The sequence below is a fragment of the Procambarus clarkii genome, chromosome 48, assembly GCF_040958095.1.
Source record: "Procambarus clarkii isolate CNS0578487 chromosome 48, FALCON_Pclarkii_2.0, whole genome shotgun sequence".
In the NCBI taxonomy this organism is placed as follows: Eukaryota; Metazoa; Arthropoda; class Malacostraca; order Decapoda; family Cambaridae; genus Procambarus; species Procambarus clarkii.
The window spans coordinates 8,994,061-9,014,681 of NC_091197.1; the positions used below are offsets into that span (position 1 = coordinate 8,994,061).

The window sequence follows — 20,621 nt, forward strand, 5'->3', positions numbered from 1 at the left end:
TCACCGTCCCATCCCAATTCCTTATCCTGACCCTTTACAAGTGCTATACAGTCGTAATGGCTTGGCGCTTTCCCTTGATAATTTCCTTCCCTCCCAAGGTTTATATTGATCTCCGAAGGTTCCCGAGATTCACTACGGGCTCACCATAGCCCGTGCTACTTGGAACTTGTTTCGAGTAGCTGAATCTATAAAAACAACATTCCCGAGATTCAAAGCATAATACAATTAGTTCAAACAGGATCCAGGCGTTTCGGTAAGCCTCCTTAAGGCTCAATCAGGTAAGCCCTTAAGTCTGTGGAAGCAGCCTGTCCCTATCCAGCCCGTCCTCATAAACAAAGGCCAATGCCCATTCCATGCACCCGCCAAACCCGCTGTTTATGAATGAAAAACGGTTTACACACGACTCACAACTGATGACGTTCGAACACTTCCGGAACAGTTGCTTCACTGACGAATTTTGTTCGAATCACAACGCTGTAAATGCTTCACCCACGTACTACAAATACAAATAATCGCCAACAGAACCTAAACACCTAACCTAACCTTGAAAAAGACACGCTATATATGCACAATATGCTAATATATTATAATATTAATTTATATTTGAGAAAATTCCTGTTTTGAATGAATAGCATGTAAAAAAATTATGAATGCGTCTGTGGGGTCGACCGCTGGACTTGAGTAGAGGACGTGCTGCGTTTTTCATTCATAAACAAGGGGTTTGCCGGGTGCATGGAATGGACTTTGGGCCTTCGTTTAGAGAACGGGCTGTAGAATGTACTAGCTAATTCTGTACGTAGGTTTCAAAAGTCCGTTGGCGAATCGACTTATGTACGATGTGACTGGTATATCTGAATGTCCATTCAGGCTTGCAGTGTCCACTCTATGACCACCTACCGGATCCGGAATCAGGTTCATATTGCTTCCCAAACGTGTCCCGGGAAAGCCCACGTAATATGTCCGTGTCAAGTTTGCTGGCATTGCCAAAATAACACAAGTTTTCTCATAGATCTGAATTTCCATTTACGTGTTAAAATCCAGGTTTGCTGTCTTAATTTGATAATTACTTAATGGTCAATGGGTGATGCGCTGAGAGGCAGAGATGCAGCCTCACCGAGACACAGGAAACAATATGAGGCAAGACTATCAACAGCATCCCATATATATATATCACTGGGACATTATCATCCGTGACGTCAATAAGATATCACTCTGCTATCATCCATCTCAAGCAGGTTGTTGTGTATTCAAATGTATTCTTGCAGATGGGTATGTTTGCCTTTGGGTGTGTCCTTACCTTTATGTTCTCATGTATAAGTGCTAGCGGCAGTTGGGCTTCAGCTACTGGACCCTCCTCCTTCCCGTTCTCTATCTGTAATAGGTTGTCTGGTGCAGAAATTATCAACACACACGTCAAGCTAAGTTTTTAGTAGACTGTAAAGGTACATGATTTGTTTATGTACTACATTGTTTAGCACATTGTCTAGCATGATGTTTAGTAGTGATTAGCACATTGTCCTGTGTATTGTGTTACTTTGGTCTCTGTGTATATAGTGTACGGTGCTTACCATTCACCGGAGCAGAAGTGTTTTTTTTTTTTTAGCTGGATTTGGATCTGGGTTATATCCGGGAGAGGTCGTCGACTTGAGGATAAGGATTCTGTCTGTCTGTCTGTCTCTCTCTCTCTCTCTCTCTCTCTCTCTCTCTCTGTGTGTCTCTCTCTCTCTGTGTCTCTGTCTGTCTCTCTCTCTCTCTCTCTCTCTCTCTGTGTCTCTCTCTCTGTGTCTCTGTATGTTTCTCTCTCTCAATTTGAATTTATTTTCTCTCTTACCCTCCAGGGTCCATTATCCGGGACTTGTGGAAATAAGCTGTAGCGTTGTGGGTAGAGTCTGTCCTTCCGCAATGTATTTCAGGGATTGCTAAAGCGACCATGACCTCTAAGTCAGCGTGCCGCTCTACCATGGCAGATGAACAAGGAGAGCGTCGTCTGATTGGCCCACTTGCAGCGTAGTCTGCCGGATCCCCGTCTCGACTTCCTGGCAGCCTACGGGGCTTATATATTTTTTTCTAGTTGGGACTACTGTCGCAGGGGAGAGAGGAGGGGGACATGGTTGAGTGACGTGGAGACGGAGATATTGACATTGATTCACTATTGAATGAACGTTGTTGGCCCAACGTCCCCCAGTGGGGCGTCTAGACAAGAATGTCCTTTGTAGCTGTCGATTCGACTTTGAATTAAACGTTACTTTTGGGTAATGAGCCCACTGGGTAGAGTTCTTTATAGGCTGACAGACCGGTGTTTAATGAGGATATGACAGCAGCAGCAACTGCCTCGTTGATGTTTCCCCTCACTGTTGGCAATATGGGAGTGTTGATACTGCAAGGAGCTTGCTGGAGCCGACAGTCCAGTCCCCGAGGGCCGCTCACACTACCCAGCTCCTTCATTATTCCCGGAAATACACACACACATCTGTACACACTTTCTCTAGTTGGCAGTTACGACACGCGTCCAGGAATACTGACAGCGCTGTCTGACATATCTCGAAGACTCTTATATCAGCAAACCTGACTGGAAACATTGATCTCTTTGAGAAAATCAGTAGGAGCCGTGAGAAGGATTCGAACCTATGCTCTGGATACTCCCAGGCAAACGTCTGAGACCACTACACCACGACATGGTAAGAGAATTGTAACCTGGGATTCGACTGAATCCTCTAGGTTCCTTGAGGCTTCGTCATGGCCTCAGGAAAGGGCTATACCTCATATTCATGGCCTCAGGAAAGGGCTATACCTCATATTCATGGCCTCAGGAAAGGGCTATACCTCACATTCATGGCCTCAGGAAAGGGCTATACCTCATATTCATGGCCTCAGGAAAGGGCTATACCTCATATTCATGGCCTCAGGAAAGGGCTATACCTCATATTCATGGCCTCAGGAAAGGGCTATACCTCATATTCATGGCCTCAGGAAAGGGCTATACCTCATATTCATGGCTTTAGGAAAGGGCTATACCTCATATTCATGGCCTCAGGAAAGGGCTATACCTCATATGGACCATTGGGTCGTAAGCAATTTCCTTAATTCTTAGGCTTTTCTGATTTGCTTTGGGGAGGACAGATGACTCCGAAGAATGCACAATGTAACGTGTGTAGACAGACCACATTCTACGTGATGAAAACATTTCAGGTTTACACATTTGTAACATCATATACAATGTTTAAGGGCAAAATATCGTTAAAATTCCTATCGTTAGGTGATATCGTTTGGTACCTTATCCCCAAGAATTCTAAATTCACGTACCCCCGCTGGTACGTGAATTTAGAACGCCCCCCCTCCTTGTGACCAATGAACGCCAACAAGGCGTCAGTGACGCTTCGAGGCGTCAATGACGCTTCGTGGCGTCAGTGACGCTTCGTGGCGTCAATGACGCTTCGTGGCGTCAGTGACGCTTCGGGGCGTCACTGACGTTTCATGACGCCGGATCTAAACTACGCCGTGACTCCCATAGCTACCCATGTTGGGCATTGCCCACGCGTCCCGTGGCTCATCCCTGGTAGCATGACTGGGCACAACCAGTACCTGCCGGCATGCGAGTGATGTTGTTGTTGTCTACCCAAGGTTGATGTTACGGAGGTGAGGTATACAGCTCTGCCCCCCCCCCCTACGGTTCATGGTGATGTACCTCAGGGTGGTGTGTTTGGACTACTCCTGTGAAACACCACCACAACAACCTTACGGTATTTATAATAATAATCAAACAATAATGTTAAAGTGATATATCAATGAGAAAATCCACTAGGGCTGTGAGGTGGGCTCGAACCTACGACCTTGGCATTGTCAACAACGTAGAGTATGCGGCTTGGCAATGCCGTGATCTAAGGTTCGAGCTCACCTCACAGCCCCTAATGAATTTTCTCAATAATAATAATAAATCGCTAAGAAATCCCATTAACGAGATGTGTCAACGAGAAAACCAAGTGCGTAGGTTCGAATCCTCATGGCTCCTACTGATTTGTCAATAATGATAATAAATTATAATGATTGCAGAACTTAATTGCAGAATCATCATGATAAATGATGGTCTGTACGACCCTGTGTGTGGTGCCGAGTCCCGAAGTCAACCAATGAATTCGAACACTCCGAAATGTTCGTGCGTTTGGAGGGTGTTTATTCAACCCGATCTCCTAAACGTTTTCCCAACGTCAAGAAACTGTCCTACTAAAGTGCCCCCTTATTTTAACCTACCAGAGAACCCAAAACAGAAAACGGGACAGTATGTCAATGTCGCGAGCCGCTGCCATTTTTTTTTTTTGGCCTTAGGAAGATTATACTTTGTTGTTGTTTCAGATTTAGCTACTCAGAACAAAGTGTCCATGTAGCACGGGCTATGGCGAGCCCGTAATCAAAAGATTATACGTCAAAATACGGCGTGCTATTGGGAGAACGGGTTGAGTTAATTACCCGGATCTTACCAGGCTAACAGCGCCTGCCGGTCACCTGCTGCTAGGTAAGGGGGGCAGAGGGCCCCCTTGTTGGGGCCCTAGAGTCCCGGGGGGCCCTCAGGCGCCCTTCCTCAAGGTCAACACGTCTTCCCCTCGCCATTATTTTCATTGATTTTCGCACAAGTTGCATGTGCAACAAAGCCTTGTTGCACACACCCAGGGTCTAGTTGCATTTGAATGCAGGCGAGGAGTCACAATAACGTGGCTGAAATATGTTGACTAGACCACACACTAGGAAGTGAATGGACGACGACGTTTCGGTCTGTCCTGGACCATTCTCAAGTCTAATGCTATATCGGTCAATGTAGCATTTGACTCCACGTTCTTTTTATCCAAGTCCAAGTTCCAGCAGATTTATCCCATCTGTTTTATCCAAGTCCAAGTTCCAGCAGATTTATCCCATCTGTTTTATCCAAGTCCAAGTTCCAGCAGATTTATCCCATCTGTTTTATACAAGTCCGAACTCTATCGCACGAGTCCAGGTCTGTTGCAGGACCAGGCTGTTACAAGTCCAATTTCATTTGCAATTGCAAATGAAATTGGACTTGTAACCCCCCCCCCCCGTCCCATACCAAATTCTTATACTGATTCTTTCCCAGTACTATATATAGTCGCAATGGCTTGGCGCTTTTCACACACAGCACCACTCCTGTGCCGGGTAAGTCCACTACGGGTTCACCATAGCCCGTGGTACTTGCCCCGCTCCTGTGCCAGGTAAGTTACGGGCTCACCATAGCCCGTGCTACTTGGAACTTGTTCCGAGTAGCTCTGAATCTATAACAACAACAACATTGGCGCTTTCTCCTGAATATTCCCTTCCCTTCCGTCACGTTAGTCCTAACAACATGACACAAGTCCAATGTCTATTACACCAGTCCCACACTCTATCATAACGCCTTGGCCCCTTCTCTTATTTCAAAATTATATAAATAATTAAATAATTGGCAATTACAAATGTAATTATTATCTACGAATGTGACCAAAGGCAAAACTGTTATCGACATTGCTGTGTAAATTATAATATTTTAGTATAATTTATTATAATAATTGTACACCTGTGGTGGAGGTGGGGTCCCTTGATTGTTTCAAGCGTAGGTTGGACACGTGTATGAGTGGGATTGGGTGGTTATCAATAGGAGCTGCATCGTATGGGCCAATAGGCCTTCTGCAGTTACCTCTATTCTTATGTTCTTGTGTGTGTAATCCTGTTGGGATGAGGATGATCTATAGTCACTCCGTCAACAATGCAACTGTTTTTGCCCAACATGAAACGCATTTACGCTTCCATTGACGAAACCAGTACATCTTTCATCAAACAGTTTAAATGCCCCAAAGCTCTACGAGGTTATTAATACCAGCCAATATACCTTATCAAAGCCGATAGTGGGAACCGTCAATATTAAGGTGCTGTAATTTGTACTAAGCTATCGTATTTTTAACGGATTGTTAATCTTACAATACTGCGACGTGTGCGATAACAGCTAGGGGGACCTTCGGGCTTCCAGCAGGAGACACTGGGGAGGGAGGGAATTATCAGGGGGAAAGCGCCAAGCCAGGATAGCGATTTAAGATGGGACGGAGGGAAAGGAATGGTGCCCCAACCACTTGTGGACGGTCGGGGCCACGTGGGGAGGCCTCCTTGTGTGTGGGTCCGACACTGACGGTGTCCGGGACAGGCAGCCAGGACCCCGGAGACTGTCTTGAGGTGTGTGTGTAGACACGTGGTCATTGTGGTGCTTCCTGTAGAGGTGAAGACGCGGGTGAACCAGCACGAGGCATGTTGCTGTGTGTGTGGTGAGAGCTCTAGTACCACATATGTTGGGGGGGGGGGGGGGGGTTGGAGGTGCCCACATGACTACTCACCACCACCACCTGCACCCGCTCCTGTGGAGGGGCGGGCAGCGGGCGGGCCACACTCGGGCGGGCAACGGGCGGGCAACGGGCGGGCCACACTCTATACTACTAAGGCCTTCCCTCCTCCACCCCCCCCCCCCTACTCCCTTTCACACACTTGATAAACGAATACATTATGGGGTTGGTTATTGTTGTCTGGTCGTTATTGCAAGGTCGCGAGGATGGTCATCATTACAAGGTCGTGAGGAACGGTCGTTACTGCAAGATATTGGATAGTCTGTACCTCTCCGCTGCTTGTCTCTGGGATAACTTCACACCCACCATCTTACGTTAAACTTTACACACTGTGTAGCTGGTCGAAAATGCATTTGAAATTTTGTTTTTGCTTAATAAAGTGTAAGACACTTTGCATTGTTTTGTGCAAGACACAAGACGCTTTCGTGTCGTTTGCCCGTAAGACACGAAACTTATCGCTGACATCACGTGTTTTAAATACTCATCAGTTTAGCCTAATCTCTCTCTCTCTCTCTCTCTCTCTCTCTCTCTCTCTCTCTCTCTCTCTCTCTCTCTCTGTCTCCGTGTTAGCATTGTTGTCGACCTCACTTGTCACGAAATTGTCATTTGTCATTTCTTGCAAAGTGAGAGAGACTAGCCCCGGGCGTCTGGCTTCCAATCTCTAGCAGAGAGACAGATATCCACTTAATACATTTACATACACAAAAGCATATGTTTCCCCTTACAAAACCACTTGAAGTCACTTGCAAGAAATGTAAGATGAAGACTTAAGACAGTGCCTAAGACATCCTAGGTCGCTAGGTTATGTAACGATCTCGTATCTTGCATATCAGCGTACAATCCCCGGTAGTCTTAAGTGATTGGGCACTGTTATTCCACGAGGTAAGTTGAGCCCGTCTTGTATATGCGGTAAGGTAAGGCAATGTATAGGAGAAAGCACCAAGCCATTGCGACTATATAGCACTTGCAGGAGGTCAGGATCAGGAATTTTGATAGGAATAGTTCTCATTAGGTCGGGGATTGAACGCCGACCCGCAAGAAACGAGACCGTCGCTCTACCGTCTAGCCCATGAGTAGTTGTGCTGGTTGTATATGGTTGTATAAGTATATGGTTGGTACTTTAATGTTGCTGTGTTTAGCAAACATCATTGAGCTTCCTCTCACCTTGGTCGTAGGGTTTAGGTTTTCAAAATAGTCGTCACGTCTCCAAACACCCTTAACATGGTGTTCAGCAGAAGCACCTCTAGTTCCGCAACATGTTTTAAATTGTGTTCTTGCCCCCCCCCACAAGAAGCACATCAATATTGTGATAAGTAATGTTGTTACAAGTGCTTGTCACCACGACCGAGTTCATCCATACTTGTAGAATGTTGTAAGCGCGCTGAAAAGTATTGTTTTTGATGAAAGAAACTGTAGGATGACTGTATAATATGTCTCTCTCTCTCTCTCTGTCTCTCTCTCTCTGTCTCTGTCTCTCTCTCTTTCTCTCTCTCTCTCTCTCTCTCTCTGTCTCTCTCTGTCTCTCTCTCTCTCTCTCTCTCTCTCTCTCTCTCTCTCTCTCTCTCTCTCTCTCTCTCTCTCTCTCTCTCTCTCTCTCTCTCTCTCTCTCTCTCCCTCCCTCCCTCTCTCTCTCTCTCTCTCTCTCTCTCTCTCTCTCTCTCTCTCTCTCTCTCTCTCCCTCCCACCTCTCCCTCCCACTCCTGAACTGTTCTCATGTCCTCAGAGATATTATAACGTCTCAGCTCTGTTCCAGCAGTTCCCCCCTTTTCTAAATTTGTTGTTAAACATTCTCTCCTGTTCCACAGTTATGTTCCACAACCTCACACCGTTCCGTACCTTTCTCAATGCTTAGAAGCTCACCCACTCTCGTGTTGCATTGTCTAGCATCCTTGCAAAGCAGTCAACACTAGTTGACTAGTGTTGTAGTGGCCGCTAGTTTCTGTTACGATCTCGTATCTTGCATATCAGCGTTCGATCCCCCTGTAGTCCAAGTGACTGGGCACTCTTATTTCCGAGTCCTGTCCTGAGGTAAGTATCAAGAGACAGTGCTAAGACATTACCAGTATATACAAATTGAAAGGGATGAGGAGGAGGATAAGGCTTTAGGATAGGACGGAGGGAAGGAATGGTGCCCAATCACTTTGACGGTAGATTATGGCATCATGATCGCCAATCACAGGACCAATGTTTTCCTTGTTATTGGGAATGTCATTGTCATTGGCAGTGTTCTGTTTCAGCTGATTTGATCTTGTTTTAGCGTTCAAAAACCACATCAGCAGAATCTTCCCCCCCCCCGGCCTATCCCACATCCTTATCCTGATCCGTTCCGAGCGACATGTTGTCGTAATGGCTTGCCGATTTCGCCTGATAATTCCCTCGCGTGTGTCAATTTTCCTCTCACAAAGGTGTTGCGTTTATGTCTCACCTGTCGGGTGAGGTGACACTGTCTGCCTGGGCCTCCCTGCTGCCTCTGTCACGCCTCTGTCACGTCCCTCTGTTACGCCCCTCTGTCACGTCCCCCCCTGTCACGCCCATCTGTCACGTCCCCCTGTCCCGTCCCTCTGTCACGTCCCCTCTACCACGTCCCTCTGTCACGTCCCTCTGTCACGCCTCCTCTGTCACGCCTCCTCTGTCACGTCCCCTGTCACGCCTCTCTGTCACGTCCCCCTGTCAAGCCCCCCTGTCACTCTGTCGCCAGTTTATCGTGCTCTGTAACCTGACATTCTAGAGGCAGTCGTCAAGTGGTCAACACTTTACAGCCAGTCGTCAAGTGGTCAACACTTTACAGCCAGGCGTCAAGTGGTCACCACTTTACAGCCAGTCGTCAAGTGGTCAACACTTTACAGCCAGGCGTCAAGTGGTCACCACTTTACAGCCAGGCGTCAAGTGGTCAACACTTTACAGCCAGTCGTCAAGTGGTCAACACTTTACAGCCAGGCGTCAAGTGGTCACCACTTTACAGACAGGCGTCAAGTGGTCAACACTTTACAGCCAGGCGTCAAGTGGTCAACACTTTACAGCCAGTCAAGTGGTCAACACTTTAAAGCCAGTCGTCAAGTGGTCAACACTTTACAGTCAGTCGTCAAGTGGTCAACACTTTACAGCCAGGCGTCAAGTGGTCAACACTTTAGAGCCAGTCGTCAAGTGGTCAACACTTTACAGCCAGGCGTCAAGTGGTCAACATTCCCACACTTACATTTCCACCTTCAGCATCACCACTCTCCCGTTCCTCCCCCTTTATTGATCGACGGTCAATAATGTCCTTAAACCTCGAGTTTTGTTTTGCTTTACTGATGAGCTTAAGGCTTATCAACGTATGGGGGAGGAGGAAGAGTTACTGAGGATACCAAAATAGTTTACTGACCGATAGGCAAGTCTACTTCAGTCCTTAACGTAGTCCACTGTTAAGTAATCTTTTCAGGCAGTTTCTCACGGGTTTGATGCCGGCAACCAATCAGGTATCATCGGTCTGGAGTCTCTGCGTTGTATTAATGTAATACAACGGGTTTCGTGTCATATTTCGTGCATACAATATTAGCGTACCGGTCTTGTACCTGATCACCTTGAAGGCACTTTGATCTGGTTGGAAATCAGAGCGTGTTGGCCTGGTTATGATTTTTTGATTGGTGTTTCAGGTTGGCCGGGTTGTAGTTACGTTTGATTCTATGTACCCGTGATCCAGTACCCGTGACCCAGTACCCGTGACCCAGTACCCGTGACCCAGTACCCGTGACCCAGTACCCGTGACCCAGTGCCCATGCACCCAGTAGCTTGTCTCTGAACCCAGAGGAGGGTTCAGGGACAGACGGGATGGGGGAAGAGGCAGAAGAAGAAGAGTGGCAGAGAGGGAAGAGAGACGCATAGGGAGAAGAAGAATAGCAACAGTTAACAGGCAAAGGAGTTTCAGCTCAGGATTAGCATTTAGGAACGAGGTTTTGTACATGTAAAGAGCACAAGAGAATGTGTGGAGTGAGTGTATGTTCAGCATGTTTAGGGCACTAACCAGAGGGGCTGTGTGTTGTCTGGAGAGTTTGTTATAGTTCTGATAGTGGAGAAGTTTTATGGGTGATGATTGGCTTGAGGTTATTTGCAATGGTTGAGATCCCGTGCACAGATACCTTAGGTAAGATAGGGGTTAGATTAGTGAGTAACGGAGAGCAGAGTGGGGAACATAATATCTGATTTTTAGAAAGTTTATTGAGAGTTTTTGAGACTTTTTTTTGGTTATGTGTTGTATGTGGGTGCTGAAGTTGAGTCTCTTGTCTATATATAGGCCAAGGAACTTTCCATCATTTTTACTGCTAATGTTAACATTTGTCTATCTGAAGGTGAATTTGGTTTGATGATTTACTTCCAATTAAAGTGTAGTGGGCCTTTCCTATTTTTAATGCGAGTTGGTTGGTTGACATCCATGAGTGATTTTGTCTTTAATTTGTTATTTATAATTGTGTTTAGTGTGTGTGGGTTGGGGTGTGAATGGAGGAAGGTAGTATCGTCAGCAAATAGGACAGGAATAAGAATGTTACAAATATTTGGCAAATCATTGATGTATATAAGAAATAGGAGAGGTTCCAATATGCTGCCCAGTGGCACAATGGTAGAGTGTGGGGAGGTTATGTGATTGATGGCTACATGTTGATGAGTGTCATTAAGACACGATCAAATATAGTTCAGAGCGAAGCCTTAGATTCCATATTATATTCAGTTCTATTATATATTATATTATGTATTATCTATTATATTCAGTTGCCGTTTCTAAGTCTGTTGCAAGTGTGTATAACCATCTTTGGAGAGTTTCTAAGTCTGTTGAAAGTGTGTGTAACCATCTTTGGAGAGTTTCTAAGTCTGTTGCAAGTGTGTGTAACCATCTTTGGAGAGTTTCTAAGTCTGTTGCAAGTGTGTGTAACCATCTTTGGAGAGTTTCTAATTCTGTTGCAAGTGTGTGTGACCATCTTTGGAGAGTTTCTAAGTCTGTTGCAAGTGTGTGTGACCATCTTTGGAGAGTTTCTAAGTCTGTTGCAAGTGTGTGTGACCATCTTTGGAGAGTTTTATCAGCTTGTTATGGGATTGTTGTTTAGATCCTGGAAGGTTAGAGATGGCTTTCCATGTACTTTTGATATTTCCTTTTGCTTCTTTGAATCTATTCTTATAAAAAGAATCATAACAATAATTGTATTCTCATATTCTTATCATATTTATATTTAAAATTGTGAATCGAATTGGCTTGGACATCTTCCCCAACCAATCCGTTCCACTCAGTTACGACTCTTAGACTAAACTAATTTCTTCTGATATCTGTGACTAATCTGGTTTTCCAGCTGTGTCTCCTCCTCCTCCTACTGTTCCTCACACTGAACAGTGCTTATTTCTCTCATTTGTCAATCCTCCTTAGAATCTTTTATGTTGTTAGCTCGTGTGTGTGTGTGTGTTTGTGTGTGTGTGTGTGTGTGTGTGTGTGTGTGTGTGTGTGGGATTGTATATGGACTCACCTAGTTGTACTCATCTAATTGTTCTTGTGGGAGTTGTCGGCTCTCTGGTCCTGCCTCACAACTGTTAATCTACTGGCGTACAGATTCCTAAGCTTATTAAGCTCTATCATATGTACATTTGAAACTGTGTTTGGAGTCAGCTTCCACCACATCACTTCCTAATGCATTCTATTTATTAACTACTCTGATACTGAAAAAGTTCTTTCTAATGTCTCTGTGGCTCATTTGAGTACTCAGCTTCCACCTTGTGTCCCCTTTTTTTCTAAATAATGTCCTTATGTTGACCAGACCACACACTAGAAAGTGAAGGGACGACGACGTTTCGGTCCGTCCTAGACTATTCTCAAGTCGATTGTGATTAGTGTTTCTTCTGGTGGCGCATGTTCCACTACAAGTCGTAGATCTGGGGACAGTTCTGATTTAATCTTAAAACTTCCTGGAAGCTTTTATTTAGTTCTTTGCACACTTCCTTATCGTTCTTTGTGGAGCTTTCCTCCCCCTTTTGCGTAGCCTGATCACGTGTTCATTTAGTGACATCTTCCTCGTGTGGCTATAAAGTAGTTTAGGTTGATCTTTGGCTTTGTATGGTATATCATTCTCATACTGCTTCTCTGCTGCTCTTCCAATTCCTGTCTATTGATTCCCCTCTTCTGTTTATATGTTCTGGTTCTCCTCTGTTCGGTGCTCCCTATATTTCTTTCAAGCTCTTTTATTTCACAATTTTGTCTCTAAAACATTGTATATTAAATGGGCATTTTGTTTCTCTTGGCTTCTTTATCCGTTAGGGGAGGTTACCTTGAGATGGTTTCAGGACTTAGCGTCCCCGCGGCCCGGTCCTCGACCAGGCCTCCTAAACCTATACCAGGGAAGGTATACATTTTCTTTCAACTCCTTTGCATTGGCTAGTCATGACGTCCATCAGCCCGCCTTGAGGTGTCTTAGAGAGGCTTCCAAGGAAATTAGAACTTGAAGAATTCCCCCGGTGTGCGCCTTTCTGGAAAGTTAGTTTCCTACTCTCTTCTCCTCCTCCTCTTGCCACATCTTTCATAACAACCACAAAATCATAGATTAATACGCAATGAACACTCACCCCCCCCAAGTGTGGTATTTCATGCTTAATGCCTCGATGGGGGGGGGGGGGGCTCCCAATTAATACTCTCAGTGTCCATTTCGCTTTGTGACCAATCCGTAAGTGCATACTTTAGTCCTGAACATTGTTCAGGACTAGAGTAAACTTTCAGTGTATATATATACACCCCAGAAGTGGAGTACACCTCTCAGTGTAACTATCCCATTACGATAATTTTCATTGGTTTACACTGTTCAAAAATTTTCCCACTGTGCTGCGAAGCTGAAACATGTTTGCCGAGCCATTTAGCGGCCACATGCTATTGGCTGCTTTAGATGCATAACACTACGCACGATAGTTTGATTAACCTTGGAGAAGGTCACCTCTATGGCGTTGATGCCTGACGGACTCCTGGTGTGAATCTTCATCATATTGGTAACGGAGCAGTTGCATCGGCTGTGTTGCAAAGGACGGGTGGTAACGGGTGGGGTGGCTTCGAGTGGTATCTAAATTGGCCCTAAATTCAAACATTATTGCTATTCTTTTCGCCTAATTAGCTTAACGTCCAATTGGGCATGTTAGGAAAATGTATTAAATCGATAACCGCAGAAGCCATCTTGAAATGCATAGGTCTAATAAATGTGTCACAACATTTAATTTTAGTCAACATGTCAACAAAATTTTTTTTCTAAGACGCTCTTTTGTTTACCAAATTGATTCTTTCATTTCTAGTATATTTCTAGCTTTGGATAAAAGAATGGATTGCAGTCTTATATTTTCATTAGTGGGAGGCTCAAGGGGTGCTAGAGAGATCATCCTAAGCTGGATTAGGTCTTGGTTATTCCGCAGAAAGCAGTTGGCATGTGTTAAGTGTCCGAGTGGGACACTTTTGAAACTTTGAAACTGTGTGCCTGAGGTGACCAGTGGTAATTCTGTCGTATAGCCTCAGTATTTAATGACTGGTTCACTACGTTATCGTGATTTTCCTTGTGCATAATTCTGTTAAAACCGTGACTTCTCATATGTTCCCAGTGCCTGTTCTTGTCCCCCAGGAGGACTGGTAGAGCTGGGACTTGCCAAGACAGGATCACAGCTGACCTTGCTGTGACAGCTGATCTTGCTGTCACAGTTGATCTTGCTGTCACAGCTGATCTTGCTGTCACAGCTGATCTTGCTGTCACAGCTGATCTTGCTGTCACAGCTGACCTTGCTGGGACAGCTGATCTTGCTGTCACAGCTGATCTTGCTGTCACAGCTGATCTTGCTGTCACAGCTGACCTTGCTGTGACAGCTGATCTTGCTGTCACAGCTGATCTTGCTGTCACAGCTGATCTTGCTGTCACAGCTGATCTTGCTGTCACAGCTGATCTTGCTGTCACAGCTGATCTTGCTGTCACAGCTGATCTTGCTGTCACAGCTGATCTTGCTGTCAGCTGATCTTGCTGTCACAGCTGATCTTGCTGTCACAGCTGATCTTGCTGTCACAGCTGATCTTGCTGTCACAGCTGATCTTGCTGTCACAGCTGATCTTGCTGTCACAGCTGATCTTGCTGTCAGCTGATCTTGCTGTCACAGCTGATCTTGCTGTCAGCTGATCTTGCTGTCACAGCTGATCTTGCTGTCACAGCTGATCTTGCTGTCACAGCTGATCTTGCTGTCACAGCTGATCTTGCTGTCACAGCTGATCTTGCTGTCACAGCTGATCTTGCTGTCACAGCTGATCTTGCTGTCACAGCTGATCTTGCTGTCACAGCTGATCTTGCTGTCACAGCTGATCTTGCTGTCACAGTTGATCTTGCTGTCACAGCTGATCTTGCTGTCAGCTGATCTTGCTGTCACAGCTGATCTTGCTGTGACAGCTGATCTTGCTGTCACAGCTGATCTTGCTGTCACAGCTGATCTTGCTGTCACAGCTGATCTTGCTGTCACAGCTGTCTGTCTTTCCCTCCCTCTGTGTGCCTGTCTTCTTGTTGTCAACATATCTCTTTCTGTGTGAGTCTGCCTGTGTCTGACTCACTCTCTCTCTGCTTCTGTCTCTCTCTTTCCTTCTGTCTCTCCCTCTGTGTGTATGTACCTGTCTGTCTCTCTGTCTATATCTGGTGCCGTCTTCTCCGGGTATGTCTCTTCTCTCTTTCTCTCTGTCACTACGTATATCAGAATTACCCTCTAATCAATATACAACAGATACAGTAACCTTACAAATTTACCTTCTCACTGAGATGTTAAGGGCAATCTTGGAGTTGAAAATGTCAGAATACTGGCACTGAATCACCAGTCTTGAGGAGTGCCACCAATTCAATGCTTCCTCACAAGGACCATAAACACTACTGACTTCCGTATTAGTTCGTATCCTCCAAAGTGTTCTTATGGGGGTAGGAGGTGGTAGGACGGGGTCGACCGATGGGAGGAGTGGCCTGGGGGGTGGGGATCTGATATCATGTTGCCCCCCCACACCGGCTATCTTTATTACAGTGTTTTTTTTTTTTGGTGGAGGGGGGAGGGGGGGGGGTAGTAAAGAAGATGAAGAGGCGCGGTTGAAGGAAAAGTTTTTGGAAATGTGGAGGTTAGGGACTCAGGTGAAAGTACTATGGGCTATTACGATTGTTATGGCAACTTGGAGAGGATGAGGATAAGGATTGGGGGATAGGTGGAAGGACAGGAATGGTGGCCAATCACTTCTTGCAGGTCGCGGGACTGAACGCCGACCTGCAGGAAGCAAGACCGTCGCTTCTATCGTCCAGTCAAAGTGGAACGACGTGGACTTGAGTAAAGAGTGAGTTACAACGTTGTGAGTTACTCATAACGTTAATAATGTTAGCGAGTTAATGTTGTGAGTTAAGACAGATGATCTGCAAGCTCAAGGCGGGCTGTCCGCCTTGCTGACACGATGTTTGTGTGTTTGGTCAACCCGTTCTCGCAAATTTAATAAGTCAATATTGACTTATTAAATATGTGCATAGGTGACATACTTAACATAATAGATACCCTTAAAAAGCTTCATAGAAAACACCGACCTTACCTAACCTTGTTAGTATGTTAAGATAAGCATCTTATTGCTTCGTAATTACAATTATTACTTAACCTATACCTATAATAGGTTAAGTAACAATTGTAATTACGAAGCTATAAGATGCTTATCTTAACATACTAACAAGGTTAGGTAAGGTCGGTGTTTTCTATGAAGCTTTTTAAGGGTATCTATTATGTTTAGTATATCACCTATGCACTTATCTAATAAGTCAATATTGACTATACGAATTTGCGAGCACGGGTTGCAGTGTACCTGGGTGTTCTTGTCAAGGTTACGGAATCTTTTCAGTTCTCCTAAGGTTATTTTTGCTTTATTTGTGCTGTCATATAAGTGGATTTTGATTCCTGTTCAATTAATCTTGAGTCCCGGTGTTCTGCCTACATTCGTATGTTGGACTGGGCGGGTGTCAAAGATAACGGGGTCTGGACTTTGCTTGGCAATGTGTATTATTTGGATCTTATAATGTGTATTATTATGTGTAATGTGAATGTGAAATGTGATGTCTTAATGAAATGTCGTATAATGTGAAATGTGTATTATTTGGAACAATGCGTATTATTTGGAACAATGTGTATTATTTGGAACAATGCGTATTATTTGGAACAATGTGTATTATTTGGAACAATGTGTATTATTTGGAACAATGTGTATTATTTGGAACAATGTGTATTATTTGGAACAATGTGTATTATTTGGAACAATGCGTATTATTTGGAACAATGTGTATTATTTGGAACAATGTGTATTATTTGGAACAATGTGTATTATTTGGAACAATGTATATTATTTGGAACAATGTGTATTATTTGGAACAATGTGTATTATTTGGAACAATGTGTATTATTTGGAACAATGTGTATTATTTGGAACAATGTGTATTATTTGGAACAATGTGTATTATTTGGAACAATGTGTATTATTTGGAACAATGTATATTATTTGTTTGTTGATGCTCCTTGTCCATTGTTATTCATAGACTTGTCTTGTTGTCGTCGTCTTGTCGGCCAGTAGCGTCACTGGTTGTCCAGGTCGGCTGATAGAGTTATATCATCCACATAAGTGATGTATTCCCAATGTTGAGGAGGCCTGGTCGACGACCGGGCCGCGGGGACACTAAGCCCCGGAAGCACCTCAAGGTAGGCTTGGGGATAGGCACCTTTCCTGTTGTACTCCACTTCCCGCCAAACACACACACCGAAACTACGACGTTGGTACAACGTTCGAACAAGTGTTAACACCTCCTATAACCAGTTATAACAACCAATATAGCAAGTTGTAACAACGTTCTAATACGTCATAAACACGTTAAGGCAAGATGTAACAACTTTTTTTTACAAGTTGTAACAAGCGGGAAATAAGAGTCAGTTTCGGTTTGGGTTTCCAGGGAATTGTCAGTTCGATTATGTCATCAAAGTAGCGGCCAATGCTGAGCTTAGATGTTCTGTTTGTCTGAAGCTGTATACTGTGGAGCCGGTCGGCCGAGCGGACAGCACGCGGGACTTGTGATCCTGTGGTCCTGGGTTCGATCCCAGGCGCCGGCGAGAAACAATGGGCAGAGTTTCTTTCACACTGAATGCCCCTGTTACCTAGCAGTAAAATAGGTACCTGGGTGTTAGTCAGCTGTCACGGGCTGCTTCCTGGGGGTGGAGGCCTGGTCGAGGACCGGGCCGCGGGGACACAAAAAGCCCCGAAATCATCTCAAGATAACCTCAAGAGAAGATACTGTGGCAGTAAGTCTCTGTAGAAGCCTTAATTCCGACGTGTTGCATCTTAGACCTGTGTGCCAGACTTTGTCGAAAGCTTTCGAAACACCTCTTAGCACTATATTTAATCTCTCATTTTTTTTTCGTTATAGCTCGAAAGTTTTTCTTTTTATAAGATAAAGCTCAGAGATTTTCGTTATTTTCGTGGTCTATAAGATCATAGATTCAGGTCTATAAGGTATGGGGCCCTCTCTGTGGTTTCTGAATCCATGTTGTCTGATGTTACACTTTTGTTCCATTTCCATGTGATTCACCAGTCTGAACTTTAAGCTCGTTTTGAATATTTGATCTTTTATCTAGAGTAAGGAAATTGGTCTGAAATTTCTCTGCTTGTGGTGGTGGTTTACGTGGCCTAAGAACTAATCTGAGAATGACATTTTAGAAGCAGGTGGGGGGATGGTGCGGATGCAACGGCTTCGTTTATTATTCCTGTATGGTGATGGATTGCCGCAAGTGGCAGGTCTGCTAATACCAGTTTGCTTAATTTGCTAATGCTGGGTTCCTATTGGTTAATCTGTAATTGCTTTTTGGATCTTTTCGATCTTACCGAAAGCAGGCATATTCTCTAAGGATGTTTTATATCTGATCAACCAGGCTGTGACTCATACGTCAGGCTGCGAGCAGCCGCGTCCAACAGCCTGGTTGTTCAGTCCAGCAACCAGGAGGCCTGGTCGACGACCGGGCCGCGGGGACGCTAAGCCCCGGAAGCACCTCAAGGTAACCTCAAGGTAGGTGTGTGGGAGAGGTCTCACATTGCCGGTTGTGTAATGCAAAATGCATTTTACGAATTGCAATGCATATGTAGGTCGTGCTATACGTACATGCTCGTCTTGGCAGCTCTTGCACCACGAACTTGAACGAATCCGCCAAATTGTCGTGAACAACGATTACAGCAACGCAGAATTCAACGAAATCGTAAGTAAGAAGCTAAGCCGCCATCTGACTGATGATAATCAGGCTCAAGAGGTGGAAAATCGGCCCCCAAGAGAAGACATTGTAGTCTATTATAAAAATACATTCACTCAGGCATATATATATATATATATATATATATATATATATATATATATATATATATATATATATATATATATATATATATATATATATATATATGCGAACACGTTTTGTCCGGTCGTGTTGGTCGAGCGGTTAAGGGATCCTGTACGCCAGCAGAGTGCTCCTGGCAGTATGGGTTCGAGTCACTTCTGGGGTGTGAGTTTTCAGTTATATATGTAAGAAATGTGAGGATATAGCAAGAAAAACCAGCAAAACCAAACATATAAAGACACAAATTGCTTTTCACACTTCAAAAGTTTTTCACACTAAGGGCGTTATCTTGAGGTTATCTTGAGATGATTTCGGGGCTTTAGTGTCCCCGCGGCCCGGTCCTCGACCAGGCCTCCACCCCCAGGAAGCAGCCCGTGACAGCTGACTAACACCCAGGTACCTATTTACTGCTAGGTAACAGGGGCATTCAGGGTGAAAGAAACTTTGCCCATTTGTTTCTGCCTCGTGCGGGAATCGAACCCGCGCCACAGAATTACGAGTCCTGCGCGCTATCCACCAGGCTACGAGGCCCCGTCAAACTATGTAGCGTGACTATAGCGTAACTATAGTCACGCTACAAATGTGTGACTGCCTTAAGACGCTATCCAAGTAAGTAATCTTATATAATATTTTCACTCAAAATCAGCTAATATAAGTTAAAAACCTATGTACCCATATTTAATTTTAATATAAACCCGAGGAACTTTATTGATACCTTATAAACAGCTGCCCAAACGTTAAATAATTATATACGTAAATTTTATGATGGACCAAAATACTTAGTCGTAAAAGATATTTTTGTCCACAAATATAGAAAACATAAAAAAAAATTACAATACTGCGTTGATGACAATAACAATAAAAATAATAATTACTTATATTAATTAAAATGGTAATCTGAAAATTGATGGGAGTGAACGCGACTATGTTTGATGAGGACATCATGAGGACAACATCATGAGGACAACATCATGCGGAGACAACCCTGGTTGGCAGACAACATCACAAGGAACATCAACCCTGTCACTTGGTCATGATGTTTTAACCAGAAATCATGACCTCTGTGTAAAAAAACTTACACTCAAATAACTTACCTATAAGCTGTAGTGAAAACGTACTTGACAACAGACGCAGGTGAAAGACAGTTATATAATCTTACTATAAGACAGCACAAACCTGTATATATATATATAAATCCACAAATGGTATGATAATCGTGTCACTTTTTTTATAAAATGTTTCTTTTGCCATTTCTCAAGTTTTTGTAAGTCTGAGTCCGAACGAGTGACCTTTGACTGACACGCCCCAACGAGGAAAAGGCCCCAATCCTAGAACCATTTTTTTTTTGGGGTCACTTCCTTAAACTAGATTTTTCTTGTTACTGTAAGTAACTTCCTTGTTATTGAAAACTGCGTCGCTCGGCAACGTAACATTAATTCGATCCGGCTCTTCAAGGACAGTAAGTCTCTCATGTGTTCAAAGATCTAGATGTTCCGGAAATGAGATATCCCCCCCCCCCCCCCCCCGGCTGTGTTCAACGATTCAGATATTCAAGGAGAGTTGATCCCCTTTGTGTTTAACGATGCAGCTGTTCAATTACGTTCCGGAAATGGGAGTAGATCCACCTTTTCTGTTCAAATAGTTGATGCTATGTTAGCACGGTGGATTCCTTGGGCATAAACTATTCTGTAAACATTGGTGAAATATTTCCAATCTGTGTTTTAATGCTGTCTGTAATGCAGCATGCCTGTCATGGCGTTGTGATGCCTCTCGTGGTGTTGTGATGCCTCTCGTGGTGTTGTCATGCCTCTCGTGGTGTTGTGATGCCTGTCATGGTGTTGTCAT

The 20,621-nt window shown here is 44.3% G+C and overlaps 2 protein-coding genes across 2 annotated transcripts in view; one reads left to right on the forward strand and one right to left on the reverse strand.

Moving 5' to 3' along the window:
* LOC123764749 (very long chain fatty acid elongase 7) overlaps nt 1–15,257 on the reverse strand; it is a 142,451-nt gene extending 127,194 nt beyond the window's left edge. Inside the window, exon 1 of the mRNA XM_069302569.1 lies at nt 15,140–15,257. The gene's annotated coding sequence lies outside the window, so the exon portion shown is untranslated. The remainder of the gene's footprint in view (nt 1–15,139) is intronic.
* LOC138351005 (serine-aspartate repeat-containing protein I-like) lies at nt 5,122–14,759 on the forward strand. The gene is made up of 3 exons (XM_069302477.1): nt 5,122–5,163; nt 13,965–14,360; nt 14,508–14,759. Exons 1-3 carry the CDS (start codon nt 5,122–5,124, stop codon nt 14,757–14,759), a joined length of 690 nt encoding a protein of 229 aa, XP_069158578.1.
* Nucleotides 15,258–20,621: the final 5,364 nt, after the last annotated feature.

Bases quoted from the DNA above. Each gene is read 5' to 3' on its own strand.
- LOC138351005 (XM_069302477.1), top strand. From the start codon at position 5,122: ATGGCTTGGCGCTTTTCACACACAGCACCACTCCTGTGCCGG. The intron at 5,164-13,964 runs GTAAGTCCACTA...ATATGTTCCCAG, and splicing joins CAGCACCACTCCTGTGCCGG to TGCCTGTTCTTGTCCCCCAG. The intron at 14,361-14,507 runs GTCAGCTGATCT...TTGCTGTCACAG, and splicing joins CTGTCACAGCTGATCTTGCT to CTGATCTTGCTGTCAGCTGA.